The sequence below is a fragment of the Diceros bicornis genome, chromosome 19 (assembly GCF_020826845.1).
Source record: "Diceros bicornis minor isolate mBicDic1 chromosome 19, mDicBic1.mat.cur, whole genome shotgun sequence".
NCBI lineage: Eukaryota > Metazoa > Chordata > Mammalia > Perissodactyla > Rhinocerotidae > Diceros > Diceros bicornis.
Genome location: NC_080758.1, coordinates 1,916,229 through 1,933,761, shown reverse-complemented (window position 1 = coordinate 1,933,761; position 17,533 = coordinate 1,916,229). Strand labels below are relative to the sequence as shown.

General features: G+C 54.4%; 1 protein-coding gene across 6 annotated transcripts in view; it reads left to right on the top strand.

Annotated features, from left to right (window-relative positions):
* The window catches only part of SS18L1 (SS18L1 subunit of BAF chromatin remodeling complex), a 36,484-nt gene that overhangs the window by 12,220 nt on the left and 6,731 nt on the right, over nucleotides 1-17,533 (top strand). For 5 of the 6 annotated variants that reach the window (XM_058562362.1, XM_058562363.1, XM_058562364.1 and 2 more), the window contains exons 2-8: nucleotides 5,488-5,564; nucleotides 6,295-6,379; nucleotides 8,338-8,482; nucleotides 9,077-9,274; nucleotides 10,357-10,521; nucleotides 10,908-11,009; nucleotides 11,998-12,090. In XM_058562362.1, coding sequence (XP_058418345.1) covers nucleotides 5,488-5,564; nucleotides 6,295-6,379; nucleotides 8,338-8,482; nucleotides 9,077-9,274; nucleotides 10,357-10,521; nucleotides 10,908-11,009; nucleotides 11,998-12,090 — 865 coding nt within the window. Of the gene's footprint in view, nucleotides 1-5,487; nucleotides 5,565-6,294; nucleotides 6,380-8,337; nucleotides 8,483-9,076; nucleotides 9,275-10,356; nucleotides 10,522-10,907; nucleotides 11,010-11,997; nucleotides 12,091-15,003; nucleotides 17,519-17,533 lie in introns of all 6 variants that reach the window. The other variant, XR_009222870.1, reaches the window with a different exon arrangement.

Below are 17,533 nucleotides of genomic sequence, written 5' to 3'. Positions count from 1 at the left end.
CATCTCTACTCAGGAAGTCTCCCTTGAGATGGAGACATTTCTCCTCTGGAAGTCTCCCTCAGGATTGGGTCGTCTCTCTTTAAGAAGTCTCCCATCAGGGTCAGGTCATCATTCTTCAGGAAGTTTCCCTCAGCATCAGGTCATCTCTCCTCAGGAAGTCTCTCCTTGCGATCAGGTCATCTCTCCTGAGGAAGTCTCCCCTCAAGATCAAGTCATCACCACCACAGAAGCCTCTCTCAGGATGGGGTCATCTCTCAGGAAGTCTCCTTGGGATCAGGTCATCTCTCCCCAGAAAGTATCCCTCAAGATTGAATCATTGCTCCTACAGAAGTCTCCCTCAAGATCAGGTTGTCACTTCTCAGGGTGTCTCCTTTGGGATCAGGTCATTTCTCCTCAGGAAGTCTCCCTTGGATTAGGTTGTCACTCTTGTAGAATCTCCCTCAGAATCAGACATCTCTCCTCAAGAAGTCTCCCTCAGGATCGGATCATCTCTCCTTAGGAAGTCTCCCTCAGGATTAGTTCATCTCTCCTCAAGAAGTCTTCCTCAGGTTTGGGTCATCTCTTCTCAGAAAGTCTCCCCTCAGGATCAGGTCATTGCTCCCCAAGAAGTCTTCCTTAAGATTGGGACATGTCTCCTCTGGAAGTCTCCCTTGGGATCCAGTCATCTCTCCTCAAGAAATCTTCCTCAAGATTGGGTCATCTCTTCTCAGGAAGTCTCCCCTCAGGATCAAGTCATCTCTCCTCAGGAAGTGTCCCTTCAGGATCATTTCATCTTTCCTCAGGAAATTTCCCTCAGGATTGGTTCCTCTCCTCTGGAAGTCTCTCTTGGGATTGGGTCATTGCTACTGCAGAAGTCTACCTCAGTATCAGGTCATTGCTCCACAAACAGTCTCCTCTTAGGATCTGGTCGTCTCTCCTCAGGAAGTCTCCCCTCAGGATCTCCTCAAGAAGTCTCCCCTGAGGATCAGGTCATCTCTCCTCAGGAAGTCTTCCTCAGGATTGGGTCATCTCTCCTCCGGAAGTCTCTCTCGGGATCAGATCATTGCTCCACAGGAAGTCTCCCCTCAGGATCAGGTCATTTCTCTTCAGGAAGTCTCCCTTAAGATTGGGACATCTCTCCTCAGGAAGTCTCCCCTCAGCTTCATGACATTTCTCCACAGAGAGTCTCCCTCAGGATTGGGTCATCTCTCTTAATGAAGTCTCTCTTGGGATTAGGTAATTGCTCCATAGGAAGTTTCCCCTCAGGATTGGGTCATCACTCCTCAGGAAGTCGCCCTTGAAATCAGGACATCTCTCCTCTGGAAGTCTCTCTCAGGATCAGGTCATCTCTTCTCAGGAAGTCTCCTTCAGGATCAAGTCATCTCTCCTCAGGAAGTCTCCCTCAGGATCAGGCCATCTCTCTCAGGAAGTCTCCTTCAGGATTGGGTCATCTCTCTCAGGAAGTCTCCCTCAGGATTGGGTCATCTCTCCTCAGGTAGTCCTCCTCAGATCAAGTCATCTCTCCTAAGAAAGTCTCTCCTTGTGATCAGGGCATCTCTCCTCAGGAAGTCTCCCTCGTGATTTGGTCATCTTTCCTCAGCAAATCTTCCTCAGGATTGGGTCATCTCTCCTCAGAAAGTTTCTCTCAGCATCAGGTCATCTCTCCTCAGGAAGTCTCTGCTCAGGATCAGGTCATCACTACTACAGAAATCTCCCTCGGGATCAGGTCATCTCACCTCAGTAAGTCTCCTCCAGGGATCAGATCATTTCTCCTCGAGAAATCTCCCTAGGATCAGGTCATCTCTCCTCAGGAGGTCTCCCTCAGCATCAGATCATTGCTCCTACAGAAGTCTCTTGGGATGAGGTCATCTCTCCTCTGGAAGTCTCCCTCATGTTGGGGTCATTGCTCCTCCACTAGCCTGAGTGGAGAAGCTAAGTGCCATTGTTTCTCATCCTATCATTTTTAGGATCTCTCTTTGTCCCCGGTGTTTTTTGGCAAGTTGGGTGCTTAGAGAACCTGGAAACTCACCTCCTTCAGCTCTGACAAAACCCCTTAAACGATGTTTTTGGATAATTTTCTCTCTCTGTTTTCCATCTTTCTGGAAGTCATGGAAGAATTGTTTTTGGCCACTTGGATCGTTCTTTTAATTTCATTATCGTTTCTTTTTTCTACCTTGGTCTTTCTGATGTGCTTTCTAGGAATTTTCTTCAACTTTGTATTCCAACACTTCTGTTGATTGTTTTTGCTTTGGTCAATATATTTTAAATATCCGAGAACTCTTTTTTGTTCTATCTCTGTTTTTTTTTTTTTTTTAAAGATTTATTTATTTATTTTCCCCCCAAAGCCCCAGTAGATAGCTGTATGTCATAGTTGCACAGCCTTCTAGTTGCCGTACGTGGGACACGGCCTCAGCGTGGCCGGAGAAGCAGTGCGTCGGTGTGCGCCTGGGATCCGAACCCGGGCCGCCAGCATCAGAGAGCACGCACTTAACCGCTAAGCCACAGGGCCGGCCCTATCTCTGTTGTTTTTAATAGCATCTTTTTTTTATGGATATGATAATTTTTATCTTTTGAGGATATTAATAATAGTTGTGGTTTTCTTTCTTTTTGTTTTTTAAGTTTCCTTCTTGCATAGTCTTCATCTCCTCCAGGTTTTGGCCTCTGTGGCTGCTTTTGGTTTGTCTCAATTACAGGCTTTCCGCAAATGCTGGTGTGGCTCAGCCGTGTGCTCATGTTTAGGACTAGGGCACCAGGGGAAAGTCTGCCGGATTGATCTGTGCCTTCACCTGGAGGTGCTCTTCTGCCTTCAGTGTCCTGGCACTTTCCTTGGAGGCTGGTCATTTCCCTGGAGCTGCCTTGCCCTTCTCCCCCGCGCCGCCCCCCACCCCCTCGTCCCCGGCCAGGTAGCTGTGGGGAAGGCCCGGGATCTCTTCCTGAACCCTATGGGCTCCTGAGTGTGGCTCAGTGTCACATCCAGCCTCCTGGGTTCTGCTAATTCGGTTCTCGCTCATCCATTTGCTTTCCACTTCTAGAATGCTGCTGCTGGCACTACTCCCTCAGCCCTGTTCTCTTTGTCCTTATGAACGGTTCCCTTCTTCATCACTCACACACCAGATGGGCCTGCAAGGGCTCAGAGCACAGTGGACATCCTGTCCACCATCTTTCACCTGATGGGTCCTGGCCTTTTGTCTGAGTGTTTTTAACTTAACTGAGATAGTATTCTGTACCCTTCTTGCTAAAAAAAAACCATCCTAACAGTATAACATTTTCTCATGCTTATAAACACTACAAAAACATTTGTAGCAGCTGGCTGACATCTCATTGTATAGTTACACCGTAATTTGCTTAAGTAATCCCGTCATTGACCATTTAGCACCACCCCCCTTTTATTTGCTGGGAAAGATTTGCCCTGAGCTAACATCTGTTGCCAATCTTCCTCTGTCTTTTTTTTTCTCCCCAGAGCCCCAGTACATAGTTGTATATTGTAGTTGTAAGTCCTTCTAGTTGTATGTGAGCCGCCGCCACAGCACAGCTACTGACAGATGAGTGTGTGGTTCTGTGCCGGGAACTGAACCTGGGCTGCTGAGTCAGAGCACACAGAACTTTAACAACTAGGCCATCAGGGTTAGCTTGCTTCCCCCTTTCTTGAGCTGTTATCAATGATACTGAGATGGACATCTGTGCATAAAACGTTTTAGTATGCAGCGTGTGTCCTTGGGAGAGAATTCTTGCCACGGAATTACGAGTGCACGAGTTGAAGCTGTGAAGCCTTATATAAGGGTGGCTCTCGGAGGGACAGGAAGACGGTCTTTCGCAGTTGTTTTCCTTTCTTAAGAAAAGTCGTTTCTGGGGCCGGCCCTGTGGCATAGTGGTTAGTGTGTGTGCTCCACTGCTGGCAGCCCGGGTTCGGATCCAGGGCGCACCCCGATGCACCACTTGTCAGGCCATGCTGTGGCGGCTTCCCATATAAAGTGGAGGAAGATCAGCTTGAATGTTAGCCCAGGGCCAGTCTTCCTCAGCAAAAAGAGGAGGATCGGCATGGATGTTAGCGCAGAGCTGATCTTCCCCGCAAAAATAAATAAATAAATAAAATATTTTAAAAAAAGAAAAAGAAAAGTCGTTTTTCCTTTCATCTGGAGAAAGAGTCTTGATGTGCGAATGGCCGGAATGCCCCATCCTCCTGTGTTTAATTGCCCCTCACATGCCCCCAGGTGAGCTCCGTGGGCAATTCCTGGCCCTCAGCGCCCCCTGGTGGTTTCCCTGTCTCAGGCCAGCTCCTTGGCCAGGGTGGGAATTGCTGAACTTGGGGCGTCATCTCCTCAGTGGAGAGAAACGGCAAAGCATAGAGAGGAGGAAGCTCTAACGTGAAAAACTGAGCAAGAGAAGCAAACCCTGAAGTCATGGAGGCCGAGGGCGGAGGGAGAAGCTGAGCCAGGGCGGTCGCTCTGTAGGGCTTGGGGTGGACTCGGCCTCTGTGCCTTGGTCTCCCCTCTGTGGGCGGGTTTTGGCCCGGGATTCTGAAGGAGCAGGGCCTCGAGGTGAGAGTGCAGTTATGGGCCCCCAGGACAGTGTGTGGGGTTACCCGCACGGTGGCAGGCAGGTGGGCCCCTCCGCCTGCTCAGAGGCCTGCAGAGCTGAGCCCACCCGGAGGAACCTCTGGGCCAAAATGACGGGGCACAATTTGGTGGAGATGAAAAGCACAGATTTTTCGTTTGACGAAAGTTTCTGAGGAAAGGCCTTTTCATGGAAAGCAGCATTTGCGGTGGGCTCAGTTCTGCCCCTCCCTCCAGAGCGGGAGGCTGGCTGCATGAACAGACGATGAATAAGCTGGCCGCTTCACTCTGTGCCCCTCTGGCCATCCCGTGCTAACCGGACCTGGTCTTGCCCTCTGTGCCACTGCAGCCTCTGCTGCAGCTCTCATGGCCGGCGCCTCCCACACTCCCATTAGGCCTTCCTCCCTCTCCCGCTTCTTCCGTCTCCTCCTCCTGCATCTCCCCCAGCCATCTCAGGCACTGCCCCCCAGGTGGCCATCCTGAAAAGATGGCTCTTGTAGGTCTTCGTGATGCTCTGCAGGGATGCGAGCTGCCTCCCCCAGAAGTGCCCGCCCAGTGCGGCTGTGATTGCGGATCTTACCCCCTCCAGACCCAGGCTCGGGGTCCTGGAATCCCTGCTGTGAACTTTGGCCCCCCAAGCTGGACAGATGCATCGTGGTCAAGGGCCCAGAAAATGGGGGTCCTGCGGGCTGTGGGTTTTCATCTGCAGGGTGAGAGAGGCTGGGGGCTACCTGCGGGGTTGGGGGGATTCACCCTGGCCCACAGGGATGTGGAAAGTGCCTGGTCCCACTTGCTGAGGTTACATGTAAGAGTGACAGTTTGTACAAAGAACACCTGCACACCCATGACAGGTACCGTCACACATCTAACCAGCAACTCCAGCCGGCGCCCTCTAGCCCCCTGCGGGGCACCCGACGCATGTGTGTTCCCGCGCTCACGTCCACTTCTCCTTCAGATGCTGGACGAGAACCATCACCTGATCCAGTGCATCCTGGACTACCAGAGCAAGGGCAAGACCGCCGAGTGCACGCAGTAAGTGGCCGCGCCCCCGCCCTGCCGGCCCCTCCCAACTTCCCCTTGGGGCGTTGAGTGGCCTCAGCGAGTCTGGCAGAGGTCATCTAAGCTACTAAGAGTCAGTCCTCGGAGGGTGGCCTCATTCCCCCAGGTCACTCCCCAAGGCGAGGTGGGAAGGTTTGGAGGGCAGTGGAAGTGTGGGAGGAGAGGCTGCTGGGGGAGGCCCAGGCCAGCTGCACCTGGTGGATGCCTCAGAGGACAGAGAGCTCCTCCAGATAGGACCTCCTGTCCTATCTGTCCAGATAGGACCCCCCAGGGCTGGACACACAGCAGGTGCACAGGGTGGCTGCCACACCCGCCCGGAGGCGCTCCTCTGTTGAACTGAGTTTCCCTGTGCCCTCTGAGCACCTCTTCAGGGGGCTGGGGTATCCGGTTAGCCTGGTGTCAGGGTCAGCCAGAGGAGGGCTTGTCCCCTGGCATTCCCTCCTGCGTGACCCACCCACCACCTCCACCCTCTGAACAGACGGGCTGGCGCCTCCCCCTTGGCCACTGCCTCAGGGTCTTTCCGGCATTGTGTGGTGGGATGGGATCCCACTGCCCCCCTAGCCCCGTCCCGGCCTGCAGAGCGCTTTGCCGCCTGCACTGTCCCCGGGGCTTGGCTGCAGGGTGAGGCTGTCCAGGATAAACTACTTCTGCCTTGGATCGGCCCGCGGGCCCCTCCGCCTCACGGTGCACCCCTCGCCTGCAGGTACCAGCAGATCCTGCACCGGAACCTGGTCTACCTGGCCACGATCGCGGACTCCAACCAGAACATGCAGTCCCTGCTCCCCGCTGTGAGTGTCTGCAGATGGGGACGGGGGCTCCTCACTGTTGCCCAGCATAGTCACGCACGGCCCCAGCTGCCAGCGTGGGGAGCAGAGATCTGGGCGTGTTCCCTGGAGGCCCCAAGGCGACAGGCAGGAGCGTGAGACCGGGGCGGGGTGGGTCCTCCCGTCACATGGGAGGTCAGTTGGACGTGTCTGAAGTGGACTGGCCAGAGTGGTGCCATCGGCGTCTTTAGCAAAGGGAGGTGAGTGACCCCAGAGGAAGCAAACCTAGGAATGGTGGGACGCAGATCTGGGGACAACGGGAAGAGGCATGGGGGTTCCTTGCTTTTCACTGTGAGCCCTTCTGAGCGATTTAAAAATTATGACACACGATCTTGCGCTGCCGTGGTTCATCAACAAAACTTAAAAAAACTGCCCAGTGGGGCCGGCCCGTGGCTTAGCGGTTGAGTGCGCGCGCTCCACTGCTGGCGGCCCGGGTTTGGATCCCGGGCGCGCACTGACGCACCGCTTCTCTGGCCATGCTGAGGCCGCGTCCCACATACAGCAACTAGAAGGATGTGCAACTATGACATACAACTATCTACTGGGGCTTTGGGGAGAAAAAAAGGAGAAGGATTGGCAATAGATGTTAGCTCAGAGCCGGTCTTCCTCAGCAAAAAGAGGAGGATTAGCATGGATGTTAGCTCAGGGCTGATCTTCCTCACAAAAAAAAAAAAAAAAAACTGCCCAGTGCAGTAAACACTTCAAATATTAATATAAATGTCTTATTTCCTGTTTGACTTTTTAAACTTTTTTTTTTTTATAATTTTTTTTTCCCCCCAAAGCCCCAGTAGATAGTTGTATGTCATAGCTGCACATCCTTCTAGTTGCTGCTGTATGTAGGACGTAGCCTCAGCATGGCCGTAGAAGTGGCTCGTCGGTGCGCGCCCGGGATCCGAACCCAGGCTGCCAGTAGCGGAGCGCGCGCACCCAACCACTAAGCCACGGGGCCGGCCCTCCTGTTTGACTTTTTAAAACGCGTTTTCCTCAAATAAATTATTGCTGCAAAGGCAAGATCCAGGGGCGGCTGCCTCGGGCCTCCTTTGAGGGAGGGGAGGGCACAGCCTCAGGAAGGACCAGCCCTGTTGACCGTGCTGGGTGACGAGGTTCCAGGACTCACGTGATGTGGGGAAGGCTTACCTCCCGATGCCCTAGTCCCCATCATGAACACCAGGATGTCTTTTGCTAGTAAAAATGTTAAACCAACTTTGATTGGCCTATCGAATTGGGTTCTTCACCCTGGAGATACCAGCAGATCCTGCTGGAAAGTTCATTTTCTTGGCCAGGTGTAGACAGCGTCTGTGTCCAGACCCTCGGAGCTGCTGTTTGGCCTCGGATTTGGGAGATGAGGGTGCAGGGAGGCCACTTGCAAACCCCATCTCCCTGCTCCGTCTTGTGATCAGGGGTGGGCGTGGGTGTGGAGAGGAGGGGAGGGAAAGGACATGCACAGGAGGAGCGCCTGGGAATGCGGTGCTGAGGCACAGGACAGCCTGTGCAAAGGCCCTGTGGCTTGAGGGGCTGAGGGACACAGAGACGCCTGGCCAGCTGAGTCTGAGAGGGGCAGGGAGGAGTGTGGAACAACGAGGTGGGTGCAGCCACCTGGGCCGGTGAAGTGGTTCCCTGAATCCCAGGAAAGGGGGACCCAGCTTTGAACCTCCCAGTGTGTCATGATAAGCTTGGTACTCGTTTAAGTTCTGAACGTTTACACAGAACACTTGGCGTATCATCTGCATCTTGGCCTGAGATGCTTGGGCCTGGTACCCCGTGGTCACCTGCTGCGGGTGAGAGCAGCGGTTGGTTATAGACATTTGCCAGGTGGCCATGAGATGTAGCTGGAAATCTCATGGACTGCAGATCCCGGGAGTGGCTTCTGGTGTCGTTCTCTGTGTCAACCATACTCCCTGTAACCTTGCTGTTGCCTGCAGCCGCCAACCCAGAACATGAACCTGGGCCCCGGAGCACTGTCCCAGAGCAGCTCCGGCCAGAGCCTGCACTCCCAGAGCAGCCTCAGCGACGCCATCGGCACAGGCCTGCCCCCGTCCTCCCTCATGCAGGGCCAGATTGGCAATGGTGAGTGGCCCTGAGCACTTCTGGGCTGGGCTTTGGGTTTGGGGTTGGTTCCTGGCAATGACGCAGGCTCCTAGGTAGACGGCTGCCCCCGTGGGGTACCCCACGCCCCACAGGGCTGAGCATGGGAGGCCCCTCTCCTTCCAGGGGGCCTGGCTCCAGGTTGGCTGCTGTGCCCAGGCACACATGCGCAGAGGGTAACGTGCAGAGGGAATAACGGCCTCGTTCCAGATCTCTGCTCTGCTTTGACACTAAATATGGCCACTTCAGATCAAGGGTGGGGTTCCATGTGGATCTTCTAACAAGAGGGAAAATGCTCCTGTCTTTGGGTGAGAATTATTAATAGTTATTGGGAACTATTAATAACAATGTAACAATGAATACACAACTCACCTTCTACTTTGTCAGCACGTCTGTTTATTTCTTGATTAATCACTCAGCTGTTTAATTCATTCATAGCAGTATTGACCATGGTCAGCCTCCCTCCCCACAATCACTTGCAGGAAACTCGGGGTGTTTCCTGCTGTTTCAGCGGCTCTGCTGTCACAGGTGGTTTTAGATGGGCTTAAGGCCCCCCCACCCCATCCCTCCCGGCAGGTCCGAACCACGTGTCCATGCAGCAGACGGCACAGAGCACGCTGCCCACCACCTCCATGAGCATGTCTGGCAGCGGCCACGGCACGGGGCCTGGCTACAGCCACTCGGGACCCGCCTCGCAGAGTGTGCCCCTGCAGGGGCAAGGTGCCATCGGCAACTACGTGTCTCGGGCCAACATCAACATGCAGTCCAACCCAGGTACCACCCCGCTGGGCCCTGTGACGCCCCCGCCCAACCAGGCCTGGGCATGCACCTGCCCCTGGGCCCCTCTGAGATGTGTGCAGGCTGTGCGCGTGGTCCTGAGGGCCGCCCTCCTCCTGGGCACTGGGCTGTGCTGGAGGGAGGAGAGGACGGGTCCCGAGAGCTGCCCTCCTCCAGGAGTGTCCTGAGGGGCAGGGCCCGGCTTTGGGGGGGCTGCACTGCTCCCCATGGCAGCTTCAAGAAGGCTCTGAGGAGGGGCGGCACACGTCCTGCCAGAGGACAGGATTAGGCTCACACAGGTAGGAGGGACAGCGTGGCCAGAGGCACAGAAGTGGTAGGGTGAAGGACCACACACAGCAGGCGACGGGCCAGGATTTTCTCTGGGGCCAGCGGGAGCCCTGAGAGCTGGGCTCTCCACTGCGGTGGCCACTGGGCCTCGGGCACTTGGGCCGCATCAGTCCGCCTTGAGATGTCCCATGAGTGTCAGACACACTGGATTCCAAAGGCTTAGAACAGGAAAAGAGGATGTGAAGTATCTTCTTAGTATTTTTTAATATTAATTTCATATTGAAAATGATATTTTGGATATATTGAGTCAAATAAAATATATTACTAAAGTAGGCTTCACCTGTTTCTTTTTACTTTCCTGACGTGGCTCACATCCCACCCTGTTGGACAGCACGGCTCTAGAGGGTTCCGAGCAGGGGTGACATGAGTGACAGGTCAGGGAGTAGGGGACCACCCCCCTGAGCCCGAGTCGCGGGGTGGGCGAGGGTAGCTGGCTCCTCTAGGGACAGCCTGGGGGGTTAGGGACGGGGAAGGAAGGGCTCAAGTTCCTGTGCACGCTCCCGGCCTCGCGGTGCTTGCCGGCTTGTTCCGATTGTCGCACATTTTTAAAGAGTTAGCACAAAGGTTTGCTGGTAGAACATGTGACACGGAGTCGAGGGGACAATCTCATGGGGGAGCCGCAGGAGAACAGTGACGGCTCAGCCTGGGACAGGGGCGCGGTTGGGGTCTGGGGTGAGGATGCCCACGCCGGGAGCTTCTCGGGGTTATTCAGAGTTTGTCATATCGCCCAGTGTCCATGATGCACCAGCAGGCAGCCTCGTCCCACTACAACTCGGCGCAGGGCGGGAGCCAGCACTACCAGGGCCAGTCGTCCATTGCCATGATGGGCCAGAGCGGGCAGGGGAGCAGCATGATGGGGCAGCGGCCCATGGCGCCCTACCGACCCTCCCAGCAAGGTAACGTCTACGCCTCCCTTGGTCTGTGTGCTTCCCCACCGGGAACTGGAGAGCACGAGGCTTCACACACTGGTCCGTATTGAGCAAGGACTTTGGGGGTCTGGAGCCAGCGAGGGGCTCACGAAGTGTTGAAGGATGAAAGCCAGCGCCGTTCCCGCAGGGGCTGAGGCTCAAGCCCACTGGGGGGGGAGTTGGGTGCAGGGCCTGGGACGGGGGCGGGGTAAGTACAAAGTCCAGGGGCTGGACGTGGGGGGCATGTCCCTGTCCCCGGGGAGGCACGAGGGGTGTCCGAGTTGACGCCCATTGAGGAGGTTCTCCGGTTGGGGTCCTGACCTAACTCAGGAACGGCTCAGGTCCTGAGCTAACGCCCTCGCTGTCGCCCTCAGGCTCGTCCCAGCAGTATCTGGGCCAGGAGGAGTACTATGGCGAGCAGTACGGCCACAGCCAGGCCGCCGCGGAGCCCATGGGCCAGCAGTACTACCCTGACGGTGAGGGCCCTCCCAGTTCAGAGCTGTTGCCCCGATGTCCGCCAGCAAGGCACCCACAGCCCCCTTGCCTGAGCGCAGCTGGGGGTGGGGACGAGGGCTGGTCTCTGCCAAGAGAAGCTTCCGGCACACAAGGCCAGTCGCCTCCTCGGGGCTCCTCGTCTCCCTTCCCGAGAGGCAGCAGGGGTTTGAAGCTGGGATGCGCGGTCCCCTGCATAGATGATATAAATGTTTGAAAAGATGGACGCCAGCTTCCTTGTGAAATGCCTCCAGCGAGGGACAGACCTGACCTTGCTGTTCCTGTCTTGTAACGCTCACCTCCCAGCCGCTCCGCTGTAATCTCTGCAGGTTATTTGCCTTTGAATTGTCACCTTTCATTAAGCACATTCACATTGTGTGCAACCACCACCACCACCACCACCACCACCGTCTTTAAATAGCCCCGAGGTTTGTGGAGGTGGCATTTAAAGTGGTCATAGAGGAGGGGTGGGATTTGAGGAGGAGAAGGACAGCCAGGCAGGAGTCCAGTGTGAGTGAGGATAAGTCGGGTGCAGGCGTAGGGAGGTGGCCGAGACCCGTGCAGGGCAAGCCATGCCCCCACCACATAACTGTGACAAGGCCTCCTGATGGGTCGTGTGCTCCCGTCACGTGGGGTACTCCCAGGAGCAGGCAGCAGGATGGCAATTGTGCAGCGACATTGACAGCTAATGGCCACTGGTGCTCGTTGCATATCGAGCACTGAATGTGCTCTGTCCTCTATTAACCATCACTTAATCCTTGTGCTCACCCCATGAAGCAGTGGCTGTCTGCATTTTAAAGTAGGAAAACCGAGGCCGGGAGACGGTCAGCAGCTCCTCCACGGGCCTAGCGCCCAGCTCTGGGCTCTCTCCTGACCCGACGGCCTTGCCCGGTCAGCTCACAGCTGTCTCTCCGCGGGATCTGGGTGGTCAGGGGCTTCCACTGACCGCAGGTCATCTCCGCTTGCTCGCAGGACACGGCGATTACGCCTACCAGCAGTCATCCTACACGGAGCAGAGCTACGACCGGTCGTTTGAGGAGTCCACGCAGCACTACTATGAGGGCGGTAAGGAACTGGGGCCGCACAGCTGCTCCGGAGCATAAACTCCACACGTGGCTGCCTGGGGGGCGGAGCGCCCACCTTAACTGTAACTGTGCTCGCCGTCTGACGGGCATTAGAGTCACACGTAGACCAGGTGGCACAGCGTTTTATGAAACTGTTTACTTCTGGAAATGCAGGCTGGGCAGTGGGTCCCCACTTGCCTTGTGTGTTCGTGAAGCAGGAGAGGGTTTGACTCACCGTCTTGGGGTCACAGGGACAAACTCCACCATCTGGCCCAGCTGCGGAGCTGGTGAACTGGTCTTGGAGCCGCCTCAGTCAGAGACCATCAGTTCCAAACTCATGGATTAGAGACCTAATGAGGGACATAGAGCGAGGGAACTGAAATGTCCCAGCCACCTCAAAGTGAAATTATTTACCAGCAACTTGATGTTCCTGTCATTTCTACAAACTGAAGTGTTGGCTTCTCTTCAGGAATAGCTAATCCGCGTCCTGCCTTGTCTCCACCAGTTGGGCAGTCGTCTGTGCTGCCATCCACCTTGCCTTTTGTTGTGACCACAGTGAGCTCACCTGTAATCCCGCCTGTGAACACCTGGGCCCTCCCCCAGGTCCAGAGGGCACTGTTTACAGTCACCTCAGGACTGTCCTCCTCGAGTCGAACCCAGGCTTATTTTCACTGTTAAAAACGGGCATCAGCAGGAAATCTCTGTGTGCATCACCTGCCATCACGTTGGACATTTCTTGAGAATAAGTCCGGCAGCTTCTCGGGCTCTTGACTCTGCTGGTGTCTGCGGGCCCTGGTGCCTGCTGGTGTCAGTAGCGCGCATGTGGGACGTTGGAAGGATTAGGGGCTGATCAGGAGAACGGATGTGCCCACGAGAGGCAGCAACGCCCGACCAGCTTCATCGGGCGCTGCTCGGACTGGTTGTATGAGAGGGGAGCCCTTCACAATGGGGGACCGTGCAGAGCGAGGTACCGCCAGGACCACCATCCAGAGGGATGTCCAAGGGAGAGGGGCTCACGTGTCCAGGGGGTGTCGCCCAGCAGCACGGCTCCAAGTCCAAGGCCTTACAACTGCCGGGCCTTTCCTGGTCAGTAGGTCACAGCTGCCGGTGAGGTTTCACCAGGTACACACAAGCAGGTGGGCTCTGAGTGGCTAACACATGGCTTGTGTGGTCCACTTTAAAAACAGCTGGATGGGTAAAAATTAGAGTTTGGCCAATGTTTGAGCTGCTGGGTCTCAACCTGCCGTGGAGAGATAAGCCACCGCAGGGCCAGCACATAGGGCCACGTGGGGTCCTCCGCCAGCCCTGCTCCCCATCCACCTCCGGGGTTGCCGGGCAGCCTTCTGAATGGGAGGGGCCCTGCTCCCGCCAGCGCTGCTCTGTGCAGGCGCGAGTCCTCATAGGAGAGAGCCGTCCGGCAGGAAGGACCCCCCAGGACGAGCTCGGGACACGCTGCTCGGCCTTTTGAAGTTTGAAGTGCACATTTTCGTACCCTCATTTTGGGTTACATATTTTTGCCTTCCACAATTGATGAGAAGTTGGCTAAAACATTTAGTAACTCTTTTTAAGGCAAATGTGGCCGATGGCACATTTCCTCCTGGATCTGGAATCGTTTTGTTCCATGTTCTTGTTAATTGATCCCCCTGTGGGACTGCACATGCGTGTGTTACAGGGTACAGGTCATCCCACAGCCGGGGGCGTTGCCAGGTCTTGTATGGGGTGAGTGGCAGAGGGTGTTCTGCTTTGAGAAGACTGGGGGGCCATATAAGTGGCCTGTGGCCCCATGAAGATGGGGTTGGTGAGTGGAAGAGATAAGGAGGTGGATTGAAGCCACCATAAAGAACTTCCCAGTGATTAGATTTGTCCCAGAGTGGGATGAGGAACCTTGTGGGGCACAGGTGGCCGGTCCTGGGCTTGTTAATGGGGTGGCATCTGGCAGGAGCCCTTTTGGGTCCCGTCAAATGAGAGGGTGCTAACGTACAGAAGACCAGTGCCAGAAAAGGGTCAGGGGCACAGCCGACCGAGCCAGGGGGACACGGGGACACCGGGCCAACAGAACCAGGGACACCAGTTGCCATCTGGGCCCCTGTGGATCGTTCCACGGAAGCCTTGAAGTCCTGTTGCATTTCATCACTGTGAGGTCTACAGTAGCAAAGACTGGACAGAGCCAGTGTGCACCGTGACAGATCCAGAGGTGCACTGTAGCCGTTAAAAGAAGCGGTGCTCCCTGGAGGCCGTTAAAAGAGCCTCCAGGGTCATGCCAAGTGCTGAGGCCAGGTGCGGAGGACCAGGGTGTCTGGGGTGCCACCTTCTGTGTAAAAACAAAGGGAAACCAAGACCATACGCTCACATTTGCACGCACACACACCATAAACAACCTCTGGAAAAATACACTGGACACCCATAGAAGTGGCCATGGGTGGGGGCTGGGGCTGGGACAGGCAGTCCGGGCGGGGATGGAGGTAGCTTCTTCCCCGGACCTCTCGAAAGTGGGCTTATTTTTACGTTTCTGAACCACATGAATGTATCTGCCCACTCAGAAGTTAAATCTAAAAGTATTAAACGTTATTGGCTGTCATTTAAAATCAAAGAGCCACCCAACCCTGTGGCCGCTAGACCCGTCCACACCCCAAGTCCAGTGGCTGCAGCGCCGTTGTCTTGGGCGTTTCTCAGGGTTTCACCCGGTGGTGACCGGTGCTCCTGCCTGTGGCTGGATGTTGAGAACAGCAGAAGGCCTCCTAGTGTCCTGAGGCGCCTCCTTGCTCTGACCGCTGTAGTTTCGCTAGACCACGTCAGTGAGTCCATTGTTTGCTTGTCCCTCATGGCAGTTTTCCAACCACATTTAAATAAGCAGAGCTCATTTACCAGCACAGACGTCGGCCCCTTCTTTCACAAATAGTTTCTTCTTTCACAGCCACGTCAGAATGTTGGAAGACTCTTCAAGAGATAGATGAAAAGAAATGAAAAGGATAAAAACAGTTGTATTTACCAGAAGTGGAGGGAAGGCCCTGCCATCCGCCCCATCGCCTTTCCTTGCTCTTCCGGAGAGCCGAGTCCAGGCTCTCCCACTCTGCTGGTTCCCAGAAATCCTCCTGAGACTCACTCAGCCTCTTCCCGTGGAAGCTCTGCCTCTTTCTTTCCAGGGTTGTCAAAACAGGCCCCTTTGCTCTGGAATTCGACCTGGTGGAACGCAGGATTTTCTGAGTGTGTGAGAGCTGAGGTCTGTTCTCAGAGGCATCCCGCTGACATTGATTGCACACCTGCTGTGTGCCAGGTCACAGCCAGCCAGTGCATGTGAATTAGCTCCTTTAACTCTTGTCACACAAGGAGTAAAAGGGGCCATAAAACATGAGAATATGCAGCCTGACCGAAAAAACCTGAAACCCTGGAGAAACCACCACGTCCTGGACTGCTTTCTCGGGGTGAGGTAAGAACAGTGCGCCGTCTCCACCCCCCGCCGCCTCATCTGCGTCCTCGGTGCAGGAACCGGCCCGGTGGGTCGGAAGGAAGGAATGGCAGTCAGAGTGGGGGTGTTTCCTTAGATGGTGAGTAACTGGAAAGACCAGCAGGTTTCCAGAGGCCACCCTGGCGAAGACTGCACCCTGGAGTCAGAGCACGTGTTCCTGCCTCGTTCTTGGTATCTGCAAACTGACTTTCCACAGCGGGGCTTTAAGCCTTTCCAGTGTGAACTAGCTCTCAGGAAAGCTGTTATTTTAAAAAATGTTACCAGGATCTAATTTTTAAATAATTACGTTTTACAGCTCCTGGAAAAGGAAGGTTATTTACAACCAGAAAAATAAAGTAGAAATTGGATTCTCCGGATGCCAGTTCTCATAATCTGGCCTCTGATTATTGTGCCTCTGCTTTCTTATTTCCGGGACATGTTTTGGTAAACACAAAACCACAGTTCTCCTTTTGGGGCCGAGCCGTTTACCTGCTGTCCGGTGCTGCAGAGGAATAAACGCTCCTGGGCCCCATCGGCCCTCCAGCTCCTCTTCCTCCGGCTGGAGCTTCAAGTCTTGTGCAGAGTCAGGACCCAACAATTGCAAATTAAAGGCCGTGCACTTTGTTTGAAGAGCAAAGCCCTATTCAAAGGAACACAATGAAAGTAGACTGAAATTGGTCTTTTTATAAAGGTGTTTTGAAACCGTGAATGGAATTTAACGTCCATGCTGAAGCTAAAGTGGCATATCCCCTGGAACCTACGTGAGGAAGACTTTGTAGGAAGATTTCTAAATGGTTAACACCCCCTCTTAACTCCTGGTAGTTATTTGGTAATACACTTATTTCTCTCCTAAATTGTTTTTCTTACCGTATGCTTTCTTCCAAAATGGGGCTTTTAGCATGGGTGCTGGCGAGTTAGATTTTTGAAAATAAGAATTAAGGCATTTTCTCTGACAAAAATAAAGTGAATGTAAAATGTCTCTTGGGATTTACCACGATATAGATAAACAACAACATGTAGGTAAATATCTGCCTTTTTTTTAAAATGCTTTGTGGCACTAGTTTCATAAAGTCAAAGGAAAAACCCATTACGGGTCTGAACTGGAACCACGAACCCTGGCTTGCACGTTTGCCAATAAAATGAAGTCATCCCGAAACTTCTGGGCTCCCTTTGAACTGTGGGAAGACATGATCTTAGAGTGAACTGTCTCTTAGGAGCTCTGATCTGAGTGCGAGGAGGGTCCTGGTAGCTGTTGCTCTCGGAGCCCGTGGCCTCCCCTGTCATCACCTCAGTGTCTCCATGCACGTCACTGACAGGACTCGAGTGCCTTGCTCCACGTCTCATCTCCCCAGCCTGGAGGCCCTCTGCCCAGCTCCAGGGCCACCGGCTCCCTGGGTTTGAATCCTGACTCCCACACTTCCTGGCCGTGCACCTCGGTCTCCCCCTCTGTAAATGGGGCTGTGGCAGTGCCTCTAGGCGTCGAGGAAGCGAGCGAGATACTTTGTGTAACCTGCTTGGGACTCGTCGTAACGTTCTAGACGTCGCAGCTGAGTGTTTCCTTATCCGTGAGAAGATATTTCCTGGTGATTGACCTATTAGAGTATCCCTGAAATAACCTCGTAGGAGTAAACTCCCAAGAGGTGTGTGTGTGTGTGTAAAAACAGACAGAAGTGTGATGAATCTGTACCGATTCTCAGTCCAAAACGTTAGGAATTTCTCCATTTCCTCTGTGCTTGTTGGCCTCAGCTTTCAGTGAAGCGTTTGCAGCTGTCTGTGCATGTTCTTGTACTTTGTTCTTTTCCTTCACTACCGAAGCCACAGAGAACCAGCCGCTTGAATGCGCGCACTTCGGAGTCATTGGCTTTGGCGCTCAGCGGCTATGTTGCTCTCCCAGGGCTGTCGTAACAAGAGCCACCGACTGGGAGGCGTGGAACAACAGAGACTCATTTTGTCAGTTCTGGGGGCCAGAGGTCCAAAATCAAAGGTCGGCAGGGTCGGT